Source organism: Rana temporaria, chromosome 11 (genome assembly GCF_905171775.1).
Source record: "Rana temporaria chromosome 11, aRanTem1.1, whole genome shotgun sequence".
In the NCBI taxonomy this organism is placed as follows: Eukaryota; Metazoa; Chordata; class Amphibia; order Anura; family Ranidae; genus Rana; species Rana temporaria.
The window spans coordinates 31,958,836-31,973,122 of NC_053499.1; the positions used below are offsets into that span (position 1 = coordinate 31,958,836).

At 41.3% G+C, this 14,287-nt stretch overlaps 1 protein-coding gene across 1 annotated transcript in view; it reads left to right on the forward strand.

Annotated features, from left to right (window-relative positions):
• LOC120916781 (doublecortin domain-containing protein 1-like) overlaps positions 1–14,287 on the forward strand; it is a 137,055-nt gene that overhangs the window by 60,881 nt on the left and 61,887 nt on the right. Inside the window, exons 5-6 of the mRNA XM_040327718.1 lie at positions 5,449–5,654; positions 7,403–7,496. Coding sequence (XP_040183652.1) covers positions 5,449–5,654; positions 7,403–7,496 — 300 coding nt within the window. The remainder of the gene's footprint in view (positions 1–5,448; positions 5,655–7,402; positions 7,497–14,287) is intronic.

Consider the following 14,287-nt stretch of genomic DNA (forward strand, 5'->3'; position numbering starts at 1 on the left):
GGCAAGACCAACATTTCCAGCCTGATTTAGAAAGCTGGCAAGGGTGCTCATACACTTGGCACCAGAAAAGGTGTGCCTTTATATGTGTAATGGCGCATGCATAATGCTCTAAGACAGCTAAGACTAGAAGAACATGACAGTATCGAACACTCCCCACGATAGACAAGTAAATGCAAAACAGAAAGGCATGTTGCTCTTAAAAACCAAAGGAAATAAAAGTTTTGACTTGAGTGATCTTAAAGTGAATGGGTGTCAATAGAAATCTTGGAACTGTCAATGCTGACTTGGTTCCTAACGTGCAGACCATGGAGTGGTCAACTTCATTCTGCAAAGCAATTCACTGAGCTGAAGCAAACATACATCTAAAGTAAAAAAAAAAAAAATGCTAAACATTTATCCTGCATGCTTGTTCCATGTCAATAAGTGGCTAGATATTGAAGGCAAGTTAAAAAGGACAGCCTTGTTGTGTTTACCTTTAAAATCCAAGTTGTAAATGGCAGCGCCCATGTTTTTATTCTCACAGAGCCACTTTAAATTTCTTCCAAATGTGCAGTCACTCTGGATTACAATAGAACAGAACAAAAGTGGAGTACATTTAAAGCCTCATACACACGATCTGACTTCTATCTGACTTTTTCGTGGATTTTGGTCCGAAGGGTGTTGGCCGTGCATACACACGGCAGAACATCTTCAGCCAACATTCACCAAACCACGTGGTTTTTCAGCTCTTTACCGCCACCCTTTGGGCAACTTCTGCTATTTTTGTCTGATGTTTAGCATTGGTTCAGAGCATGCCTGTTTGTACTTTGGATTTTAGTCCGATGAATTTGTGTACACACGATCGGATGATCCGACGTAACACATTTGTTGTCGGAAAGTTTGAGAGCATGCACAGCCAACATTTGTCTGTGGGAATTCTGACAACAATTGTCCAATGGAGCATACAGACGGCCATATTGTCTGAGAAAACACGTCCGTCGGACCGTTGTTGGAAAGTCTGATCGTGTGTATGGGCCTTAAGAGTATCAGTAGATCGAAAGATAAATTGGAATCCATGTATGCTGCTCACCTTGGTGAGTGGCTGAGAAAACACCAACTTATGTCCCAGCTGACAAGCTTAAATAGCAGGAATCCACAGTAAATTTCCAACAGATCTTCAAAAACACATCCCAAGATCTTATGTACCACACTTAACATCAATGTTGCTGGATATTGGGAGTAGAAAAATATGCGACTTAAAGAGGTGAATTGTGACAATTCCAAGATTTATTATCATCGGCAGCACAGTGGCTAACTGGTTAGCACTCCTGCCTAGCAGCAGTAGGGTCGCTGGTTCGAATCCCAACCATAACACTACCTGCCTGGAGTTTGCATGTTCTGCCTGTACCTGCCTGTACCTGCGTGAGTTTCCTCCCACACTCTAAAGACATTCTGGGAGGTTAATCTAGTTTAAATTGTAATGTATTAAAATGTATGAATGTGAGATAGGGACCTTAGATTTTAAGCTCCTTGTGGGCAGGGACTGATGTGCATGTATATACAGTATATGTGAAGCGCTGCATAAATTGACAGTGCAAAATAAGAACATGTAAGAAAATAAAAAATATTAAAATTAATAAAACTAAAGATTACAATAGAAAACAAATTCAATAATAAATAAAAAAAATCATAAAAATGTATGTCAAGGTTGAATTAAAAAAATGTATGCAGTACATCATTGCAATACATGCATATTTCACAATAGTTTATCCCTTTACAAATGCTACAAGTACAGAGAAACGACCTGTTGATCTATCCAGAAATCCATTGAGCTCTTGGCTTAAGCCTTAAGCCAACCATACATGGATCGAAATTTGGCAGGGGCCAGACACATTTTGATCCATGTTTGGGCAGGGAGGTTGTATGGAAGTCTTTCTACTGATCAACTTCTGTACAACCGCCTTGATGGATTTTATTCACGCGATCAGCACTGCCAGCTATGGCCAGCGGCACTGATCAGTATATTCTGATGGCAGTGATGCCTCCCTGCTGTCAGCATACAATTGTGCAGTGGGGAAGATTCCACCATTCAAAAATTTTTTTTTATTGTTCTACCTGTTTTGTTAAAAAAAAAATACACACCATTGTATGTGCTGCCTTAAGCCTCGTAAGCACAATCTGACTTCATCTGACAAATCCGTGGATTTTTGTTCCCGAAGGGCGTTGTCCGCAGAACATTTTCAGCCAACATACACCAAGCCACGTGGTTTTTCAGCTCTTTACCGCCACCCTTTAGGCAACTTCTGCTATTGTTGTCTGATGTTTAGCATTGGTTTGGAGCATGCGTGTTTGTACTTTGGATTTTAGCCAGATGGATTTGTGTACACGCGAACGGATAATCCAACGAAAAAACACATTTGTTGTCTGACAATATTTGTTGTCGGAAATTCTGGCAACAATTGTCCGATTGAGCATACAGTCGGTCGGATTATCCGACAAAACACGTCCATCACACAATTGTTGTCGGAATATCCGATCGTGTGTACGGGCCTTCACTGTTTGAGTTGACAACACTAAGCCACTTGCACTAAAACCCCAAGTTGTGTTATGAACTCTGCCCAGTTCTCTCCCACTAGACCACATCTACATAAGATAAGGAAGAGGTGTTCTGAAATTCAGCAGGGAAAAATTTAGGAAGGACTGACAGTACAGTGTGGGTTTTCAGTTCAGCAAATGCAGAGTTATCATTTCAAACAGGATGTTAGGAGATAACTGGATTTCTGTCAGGATCATCAGGTATTTGTGTGCACCAGCATGGTCCTATCAGATACCCACTGCCTACACGGTCATGTTTCCTTGTTAAGTGACAGGCAGGTGCACAGCTTGCTCCAATAATAAAATTGTATGAGATTTCAACTGGCCTTCATGAAGCTTTTTCAGAATGTTAGGCTTCGTATCGCCAATATTTCGGATGTAGAACATTGCTACTTTACGTTTACAAGACTTGATGACTTCCTCTTCTTCCATTCATGTTAACAACTGCAACATATACAATTTCCAAAACTGCTCTAACTTAATGAAACACAGTCTGAAAAAATGTTTATTCCTAATTATCCTTGCTATATTTGAATTTCTGTAAAAAAAAAAGAACACAAAGAAACACTCACTAATCAACTGTCACGTAGTCACAAGCATGAGGTACGAAAAAAAAAATGCTACCAAAATCAGTGTTAAAGAAAGGTTATCATTGCAACTGTAAGAAGAAGTTGACATTTTTTTTTCTTCGTGTTGATGAGACGCTCAATGGTTCTCTGATCACTGATAAAGGCATGCTAAGGTGAATTTTAATTATGACTAAATTGTTGTATTACTGTTTCATACCATGAACATCTGTTCCCTTCAAAAATGATGATTTATGCAAGCTATCAGCAGAGACAGGCTGGTACAGCTTATGTCACGCTTAGTGGGAAGCTACTGGAAGTAGTCCTCGAGTTCCCTTTCAGGAGGCTGCAGATTGAAGAGACTATTGTTCATGTAATTAAAGGGACCAGAGGTGGGCAAATTCATTCACAATTAAGAAATTCTTGACTCCTCTAAATGTATGCTTGGAGATCTGTCCATCATGCAAAAATGTTTTTAAATAATTTTTATTGTCTGGATTTATGTATCGGTGAACCTCTATAAAATGGAAGTTTAAATGTGTGCATTAAGGTAAATTTAATATTTTCGATCTGCTAAGAAGGGTACAATTTGCTTGATTTCCCAATTGATTCATGGCACTTTTTTTTTCAGTTTCATTTTGTTTAAGTTTAAGTGTAAAAAAAAAAGCACAAATATAATATATTACTGCTTACCAGTCTATGGATAATGTGGTTGCATTTGTTACGGCTTTTTTACCTTTATTTTTACCTTGTGATCATACCAGTAACACATTTCCCACTCACTGACTGTACTGCGGCAATAGGTTGATCACAGCCATGGGATAAGCACATCGCTACCCCATCCCACTGCATAGATTTGATTGCTGCCTCTCAGACCTCAGAACTGTTGTGGAGATTTGGCTGTACGCAACGCGTAATCCATATCTCCTGTGCTTTAAGCACCCTTTCAGTCTAATGATATTGTCATGGATATGCAATAAAGTCTGGCAGCTTACCTGTCTCATGTGTTCATTAGAGGCCTGAGCCTCTTTCTGGCTGTCTTTTATCACCTTCCTCCATGTATGGCCCCACCCAGGCCATCCCAGGAAGTCTGGGAAAATGTATCCCAATAACCATAAAGCTGGGTGTTCTATTCTAGAGACAGAAAACATGCACTGGTTCCTTAACCACGTGCCTCCTTAAAAAGTGGGAGGCACATATACAAACTGTTGTAATTCATACACCGTTTACCTGATTTGGATGTAAATACCCTCAAATTAAAGCTGAACATCTGCAGTTAAAGGACATCTTGTTTGTTTCATTTCAAATCCATTGTGGTGGTGTATAGAACAAAAAGATTAGAATTGTGTCGATGTCCCAATATTTATCGACCTGACTGTACATCGACAGAATGGCTCCCCTAGTCATATTGTCGGCATTGTGGACGCGCGCCTGTCGTGAGCTCCGTGACTGTGATCGCGGGTCCCACGGACTCGATGTCTGCCGGGAGTCCCGCGGTCATCTCACAGAGAGGAAGAACCATTCTGCCTAGTGACAGGACACTGATCACAACTTCTTGTGATCGGGAGCTGTGATCAGTGTTGTATCACACGTAGCCCATCCCCACCTACAGTTAGAACACATCCCTAGGACACACTTAACCCCTTCAGAGCCCCCTACTGGTTAACCTCTTCACTGCCAGTCACATTTACACAGTAATCAGTGCATTTTTATAGCACCGATCGCTCTATAAATGTGAATGGTCCCAAAATAGCGCCAAAGGTGTCCGATGTGTCTGTCATAATGTCGGGATAAAAATGATCGCCGCCATTACTAGTAAAACATATATATATATATATATATATATTTGTATAAAAATGCCATAAAACGATCCCCTATTTTGTAGACGCTATAACTTTTAACCAACTTATAACCAACCAATCAATAAACGCTTCTTGCGATTTTTTTTTTTACCAAAAATATGTATAAGAATACATATCGGCCTAAACCGAGGAAACAACTTGTTTTTTTTTGTCTTTTTGGGGGATATTTATTATAGCAAAAAGTAAAAAATATTGCTTTTTTTTCAAAATTGTTGCTTATTTTTTGTTTATAGCGCAAAAAATTAAAGCCACAGAGGTGATAAAATACCACCAAAAGAAAGCTCTATTTGTGGGAAAAAAGGACATCAATTTTGTTTGGGAGCCACGTCGCACGGCCACGCAATTGTCAAACCGACGCAGTGCCGAATCGCAAAAAGTGCTCTGGTCTTTGGACAGCCAAATGGTTAAGGGCTGAAGTGGTTAACGCATATATTTTTTTCTTGCAGAGACTGCTCTTCTATCTGGCAAAATGGCATGGACTATGAATGGTTTTTTGAATTTCAACACATGGAACATAGCAAAGACTAAACTTAAAATATCCAAACACAGAGAGTCACCTTCTACACGTTCTACTGGGAGAATTCTGGTGTTTTTAAATGGCAGTGGGAAGTATGGACATGTCATCTCTACAACACTGGTTCAAATGGATGAGGTAGGCACATGCCATCATTCCCAACTGTGCCCAATCTTCAGGGACAGTCTGAAAGCTTTAAAGCAGTAGTTGTCAACTTTTGAGCTAAGGGGGCCTCAAATGTGTCATCAAAGGGCCGCACATAATGTTCAATATATATAATGCTTGGGAGAACTTTTAAAAACTGTAGATCTAGTAGAGGAAATGGGGGGTAGGAGAGTGTGGACTACATATGCTACATTTTTGGCTGGAGATATGCTGCAGAAGACAATACAAAACTTGGGACATAGCAAGTAAAAATCAATATGATTACCTTAATCAATGTTTTTTTTACAAACTGTCAAAGTCCGAGGGCTGCATGGTGGGCACAGGGGCTTAAAAGGGTTGTGTTTGGAGCTGAGCTGCATTAAGAGTTGAAGGGTAGAGCAGGGGGAGCTCAGTACAATGTGAAAATAATCCCAAATTCTGTACTGTGTTTTGCCACTCCCGAATAGCCAGGGGCTACTACATGGGGCTGGAAAAAGTATTCATAGATCTTTGTGAGCCCCAACAAGTAGGTTTGGAACATATACTGGGTTTTCTTCTCTTGGTCCTGGTAGCTGAGGGGAGCAGTGAATGAGTGGGGAAAGGTGAGCATATGTTCCTGTGGGAGGGAATAGGAAATCCTGGGGGAGCCCTTCACTTTGCCCTACATCAGTGGTTTTAAACCTGGGGGTCAGAACCCCCTCGGGGTCGAATGATGATTTGCCAGGGGTCACCGAATCCTGGGCTGTTCCTGAAGCCTACATCGCTCTCCCTAGTAGGGCTGTCCCTGGAGCCTGCGGCTGCCCATTCAGCCTCTTCACAGCCGCCCATTCAGTTCACGGCATGGGTGGGGGGCAGAGACTAGAGGTCAGCTGTCTGGTGAGAAATGTGAAGTAGGAGGGGCTGGAGGAGACCCTATCTCCTGAATTTGGCATAGGTGTCACTGCTGCGAGAGAACACAAAGTCAGAGACACAGTGAATCTGGAGACACAGTGAGTAACACTACCTGTGATTAGAGTTTCTATTGAAAGTCCCCACTACAGTTATCAGATCAGCAGATGACCTTGATCAAACACCTAAGTTGGCTGATCAGAACTCCTCCCAGCATTGCCAGTCATCCAAACTCCCCGCCAGCACTGACACTCATCCCATTCCCCCCCCCCACTCTTCCACCAAGGAGTAAGAGAAGGAATAAAAATAGGGAAGGGAGAGGAAAAGAGGGGGAGAAACAAAGAAAAAGGGAGAGAAAGAATAAGAGAACAAGAAGAATGGCTAGAGAGAGAGAGGGATGAGGAAGAAAAAAAAATAGAATAGAGAAAAAGAAAGGAGAACAAAGAGAAAGTGTGGTAGATCCTAAAATGTACCATAAGGGGTTTTAATACTGTACAAGTGGAAGGGACTCAGGGAGCGCTAAATGTCCGTGGGTTAGAAGCGCAAATTACTTGCCTTGCCTTGAGTGCTGACAACCCACTCTACGAAAATTATTTTACTGTTGGGTCCCCACAACTTGGGAAATCTTATCAAGGGGTCATGGTACTAGAAAGGTTGAGAATAACTGCCCTACATGGTCTAAGAAATGGTTAACTCTGATCTTATCAATTTGTGGACAAACAACACAAAATTTGATAAAATCGGTAATGCAGAATGCAATGAAACAGTACAAAATGATTATGATTCACATTATCCATATTGTCTGGATATTTGAACTGTTAAATTACTTATAACATTATCATTTGTATATTTAGTTTTTAGATCTTTGTACTTCCAAAATGGACCTTGGATCCACAGCGAAGTGGATATTTGATGTTAACGGAGAGAAAGTTGAATGTTTAAGGAACAGTAAGTATTTATTTTTTCAAATTCCTTAAAGTGGATGTAAACCCGATTCATAAAATTTGACCTAGGCACATATATATGTAGTATTTTCCTATCTCTCTCCAAAGCCCTAAGTCCTGTGCCTTTATGCTTCTCCATTCTTCTGTTATCAGCATGAAAACTTCTGACAGGTTCCCAGAGATGGGAGGTAAAGCAGCTGAACATTTGTATCGAGGGAGGTTGCTATAAATAGATTAGCAGAGAGCTTGTCTTGCCACAGCACAGTTTTGAAAGTATCTTTGTTCTTCTGCCAATGTGGAGAGGCGTGGGGGGTGTGACTTTCCTCCAATCAGCTGTCTCCCAGTGTAAGCCAAGACTACACTGCTACTGCTGAATGAGGAAGTGAAAATTCGATCCTGATGTAATAATTCTAAAGAATATAGCTTGATGAAGACAGTAGATATACATGTAAAACTTATGCAAGGAGATTTGTTTAATCTCTGTGTATCATCTGAGACTGTTCACTTCTCTGGGTATATATGAGCGTTTACATACACTTTAATTATATATTGACAAGTTTACATACATGTAAAGAACAGGCTTTGTACAGGATGCATGATAAGCTTTTGCTGAGATATCTAGAGTATATATCAAACAGCTTAGGCAATTATATTGTTGGCTGTGGAGTCAAAACCAATAATTATACAGCTCGTCTTTTTATGGTTGATATAGAAAGAAATAGGGGCAGTAGTGTCTATTCTCCATCTGTGACAATCTCGCTTATTCAGATTTGTCTATTTTTTGTTTTAAATTAAAGTGATTAAAAACCCTCACCTTGTAACACAACTTATTCAGTTTAAAATATAAATGAAAAACAAAACATTTGTATATAGATACAAAAAACACATTATAAACATACCTCTTAATTGCCGAAACGCATCGAGCCTTCAGCCTTTTCAATCTTTAGGCTATCCTAGATGCTTGATGATATCATACATGCTGTGATTTAGCTATTTTAAGAATTGCCGTTAACTTATATCTTTAAGTGGAGCCTGCTGGCCAAGATATTTGTATGACTTGTACCTATTTTATTAAAGTTGCTTTTTCATGCAATCTATTGTTCTACTTACTAGCCTCATTTAAAGTCCCGAACTCCCCCATTTTTATTAAATATTGAGTAGGGATGGAGACATTTATCTAGGGTGTCTCATTTAAAGTCCCACTTTTCCCTTTCCCCCATTTTTCCCTCTTTTATGAACATTATACACATTGTTTTCCTTCTTTTATTTATAAATAGTTACATTCCCTCTGTTCTCAGCTGCATAGAGAGCTAGATGAGGAGAAACAGCAGCACACTGATCTTCCCAGTGAAAGGCTGTGCAGGGGGAAAGAGATGTAAGGGCAAGTTTGATCATTGAAGGAGAACAGGCTGAGTTCCCAGTATAGCTAGAGAACTGAGCATGATAAGCGTGATGTGTTCTCCTACTTAGTGTGGTCAGTTTTTAAAGGGAAAGCAGAGGGACTGTCAAGAACACCAGGGATATCACACAAAGGAGGCAATACAAAGAGAACAGGATAATTTTTCATACAAGTACATGGTACATCAGGCACATATCACAAATATTAAATGTTGAGTTTACATATCCTATAAGGATAGGTGCAACAGGTAACCAAAACTAAAAATAAGAGGGAACAAACTGTGTTATAGGTGTCAGGGCTAAAACGGAATCAACAATGAAAAAAACGCTGTAGGCGAGTACAAGGACTCACAGCCCCTCCACACATGAATAGGTGATGGCCCAATCTGTGATCGTGACACTTGAAGAAACAGAGAGGTAGGTTGGCAGCACTTCAACGATGTAGCAGATTAAAAAAAAATGGAATCTTCATAGAATGTGCAATACAGACACCACAACTCCCACAATGGGCAGAGAGCAGTAGACCATTGTTATCTGTCAAGTGTGGGAGCTGTAATGTCTGTATTTCAAATTTTTTGAAGATTCCAAAAAAAAAAAGTTTTATCTGCTACATCATTGAAGTGTGGCTAACCTACCTCTCTGTTTCTTCTGTGGGCAACAGCCCTATTGTTTAAGGATAGCTATGAGGAAAAGGGCGAAACATAAGTATTTATATGTATTTTGGATTTTGCCAATAATGGTCTGTTTTTAAAATACCAAATGCAACAAGCCATATCTATAAAAACGAATTTTGGCAAAATACACTATAAATATATATATTTTTTGGTGGGGAACGGTGGGGTTCCTGGGGCAAAGCTGGACTCGGACAAAAATTCGGCCCTGGACTTCATCCACATTCGGCCCACTTTGACAGGTCTCTCTCATGGCGGCCGGACAACTCCCGCACCCCCCCTGCCAACCAAGCCCCCTCTCCACCTTCACTAGCCACTAGCCATTCTGCTTTATTAGAGTAGAACGGCTCGTACTTGTACTCTTATAGGCAGTACCAGTGGGGAAGCTAGACATTATTTCACCCGGGGCAAAGTATCAGTTCCGTGCCCCCCCTTATGGGACAAGATTAGGCAGAAGTGAGAAACTCCCAGGCCATAGCTGTTGAGTCAGCTGTCTGTCCCCTCCCCCATGCTCCTCTGTCCCCCCCCCCTGCTCCTCTGGTCCTCCCCCTGCTTCTCTGTTCCCCCCAGGTGAGCGCTGCAGGGAGGGAGAGGAGGTGAGCACTGAGGAAAGAGAGAGACAGAGGAGCGGAGGGGGGACGGCGGTCCGCTGTCACTGACGCCGGCCCACTGAGCCATCGGCCCACCGGGAAACTCCCTGTAGTCCCAATGGCCATTCCATCCCTGTCCTGGGGCCTCAGCAGCATTAGTGTCATTATAAGTGACTTATATTATCAATTGTTGTTTAATGGTCTCATGGCCGATGTCATGCACCCACATTTCAAAAGCAAGAACATTCTTCTATACTGCATTGTAAACACGAGGGAATAAATAACATTAATTTGGATGATGAGAAATGCCCTTCCTTTAAGCAATGTTCTACATAATGGGGTTGATTTACTAAAACTGGAGAGTGCAAAATCTGGTGCAGCTGTGCAAAGCAGCCAATCAGCTTCTAACTTCAACTGAACAAATTTTGAGAAAAAAAAAAAACTGGAAGCTGATTGGTTTCTATGCAGAGCTGCACTAGATTTTCCCCATTTTAGTAAATCAATCCCAATATCTGCTGCTTTTGAACAAAGGGAGAAATGGCCCTTTTAATCCCATTCCAAAACAGGAAGCACTTAAACCCCACTCAATGGACCTAGGGACATTTCAGGGCTTGGGTTCAAGGACTTTTATTTTACACGTCTGATATTTGTGGAGAAACCTAGACAGATGTAGATTGCAATGTATACAGTTTTAACTGGATATTATGACACCCGAGTATACAAACTCTAAATTACAGGTGTCAAACACAAGGCCCGCGGGCCGAATCCGGCCCTCCAGGCCATTTCATGTGGCCCCTGCGCCGCTCCTGCAACTGCAGGAGAGCTCCAGCCCTCCTCTGGTCCTCCTCCAGACCCTTGCTTTCAAGCAATGCATCCAGCTTCTTCCCAGCAGCAGCATATGGTAAGGGGGGTGCACTGTGATGTAAGGGAGAGTGGAGTACTCAACTTCTGATGGTGGGGTGGCTCTTGACATCTAATATATGGGGAGCGGATGCGCTGGACATCTAATACAGCTACAACCGGCCCTTTTGAGGGCAATCATAATGCTGATTTGGCCCACGTTGAAATTGAGTTTGACACCCCTGTTTACTAAACTGTAATTTTGAACATCATTTCAACTTTGAAAAACTTTATGTACATTAATACCAGACTATGGAGCAAATAACTTTTTCTGGAGGTTTAAGGAAGAAGTGGCCTCTATTTGAAATAAGGATGGGTTGCTTCTGACCTGCTTCCAGGAATTCCAGGTATGGATATTTTATATTTATATATAGTTGCATTGGACCAGCTTGGAGCAATGTAACTATGATTATACCATAACCAGCCAATGCCAGGTATCAGGAATCTGGAAATCATTGAAGTAGACACTGCTACTCCAATGATCTCCATTTGCTTCTTGGTTACATGCTGGGCGGCTGGCCTGATAAATTCTGAACATCGCAGCATGGGCACCATTCAGAGAATTCTTTGCATTTTCCGAATGAATGCAAAGAGTTCTCTGATTCTTTACGTGCATAGGCGTGCACAGCCTGTTGCATTAGGGTGTGCACCCCAGAGCTCAAACACGCATTTGTGTGTGTGTGTGTGTGTGTGTGTGTGTGTGTGTGTATTGTCAGTAGAGCAGTGGACTTTGTCAGTAGGGCTATATTTTTTACAAATGTATTTTTATATATTTTTTACGATGTTTTTTTGATATTTTTTTTCTTTTTTTTTTTAGGAACCCCTGTTGGGGGGCTTTGATTAAATATCAGGGGTCTAAACAGATGTCTCACTTTTGAGACAGAGCAAGGGATTGAAGACAGAGATTCCCCAGTCCCTTTCTCTGCAGCATCAGCTGCACTGGACAGTGAATGAATGGGAAGTGCTCTGTGCTGAGTGGCTTCTTGTTCTTCACAAACTGAAGTATAGTAAACAGAGCAGCCGACATGAGAGGACACTATGGAAGCAGCAGTGCATGGGCAGAGCACAGGGTAGGGGAATTTGAAATGTACACCATGATTAGGGTGTGCCTGGGCACACCTGCCACACCCTGTGCACATACCTATGTTTAAGTGCCAGTTATTATGTGCAGTAACTCAGAGCAACCAATTAGGATTCAATTTGCAGTGATCGCTAGAGCCTGGCCGGGCAATGCATTCACCTATACGCCGAACGTCATACCGTTTCCAACAACAAAAACTAATGATTTTTTCCAGACTGCTTGAAGAAGTAATTTACAGTATAAAGAAAATGAATTTGAACCCCACATTTTTTTTAGATCAGCTTGAATTAAGCAAAGGGGTAGCAGCCCAAGCTCCATGCAGCGTAGGCAATCAAAGACCTGACTTTTTTTTTTTAGGAACCCCCGTTGGGGGGCTTTGATTAAATATCAGGGGTCTAAACAAACCCCTGATGTCTCACTTTTGAGACAGAGAAAGGGATTGAAGACAGAGATTCCCCAGTCCCTTTCTCTGCAACCTCAGCTGCACTAGACAGTGAATGAATGGGAAGTGCTCTGTGCTGAGTGGCTTCTTGTTCTTCACAAACTGAAGTATAGTAAACAGAGCAGCCGACATGAGAGGAGACTATGGAAGAAGCAGTGCATGGGGGGAGCACAGGGGAGGGGGAATTGGGAATGTACGCAGTGATTAGGGTGTGCCTGGGCACACCTGCCACACCATGTGCACATACCTATGTTTAAGTGCCAGTTATTATGTGCAGTAACTCAGAGCAACCAATTAGGATTCAATTTGCAATGATCGCTAGAGCCTGGCCGGGGAATGCATTCACCTATACGCCGAACGCCATACCTTTTCCAACAACAAAAACTAATGATTTTTTTACCAGACTGCTTGAAGAAGTAATTTACATAAAGAAAATGAATTTGAACCCCACATTTTTTTTTAGATCAGCTTGAATTAAGCAAAGGGGTAGCAGCCCAAGCTCCATGCAGCCTAGGCAATCAAAGACCTGACCAAATGTTCTCCACCACTGAAGCTTGTCTAATCCGAAAGGTCCAACACAAATGTCAACCTAGGTCATAATGTATCTCTGGTAGTCCAATACTGTTTTCGAAATCTTTAAACCCATTTGTAATGAAATAGGACAGAACAGAAAAGCTCAAATTAAGCCGTCAATGATTTTGACATGCGAAAAAAGAACATTTGCAGCGTTATACGTCTTCTCTAAAATATATATATATTTTTTTGTTAGAAATGTTATGATTTGATGACATTCTGTTATGATACATAATGGCCTGAAAGAGTTTGCAGTCTTGAAATGTACTGATAAAGTTGTATAAAGATAATTCATCTAGTTAGGTAACATTTATCTGGTGTAATTATCCATGCATTATAGGTATTATGTACATCTACATTATAGTGACAGTCTTGCCAAACAGTTTTAAAACATTGGCTCTGAACTACATTTGATGCTTGTGACCCAGAGCTAGACAATTTCATCTGGATCATCGGCTGAGCAGATAATGCATTTGATCATTGTATAATGAATATGTTTGTTCCACAGTTGTAATTGCAACAAGCTAATTATCCTGAATGTGCTTTTTTTCCGCAATGTTGAAAGTCAATAAACTTGCTTGTAGCAAGACACTTTCAATCAATATATAAGAGATTTAAAGTGGAATCTTTACCTTGACAGGCTATTAGTGGCTTTGCAGCAATTTATAGAAAATACTTGGGCTGCCACCGATGACCTTGCCTTCTGAAAATTCTAGCTGCTTGGCTATTATGTTGATCCAGTGGCCTCAGTACTGAGGGCCATATTCTCAGAGAAGTTACGATGGAGTATCTCAGGATACTCCATCGTAACTCCCTTTTTTGGCCAGTGTATCTATGCTCCTGATTCTCAGAATCATTTTTGCATAGATACACTTAAGATCCGCCATCTGTAAGTCACTTACACTGGCGGATCTTAAATGCAATGACGCCGGCCGCCGCTAGATGGCATTTACGTGAAGGAGTCATTTGCATATGCAAATGATCCTTCTACGCCGATTCCCGAACGAGTTTGCGTCGCGTAACCGTCGCTAACGTCGTTTGCGTAAGCGGAAACTTACCCCTGCTATATGAGGGGTAAGTTTCCGCAAGTCTCGCGTAGGCCATGTTACGGATGGCGTCGGGTCCCCGTCGTGTTTTTTC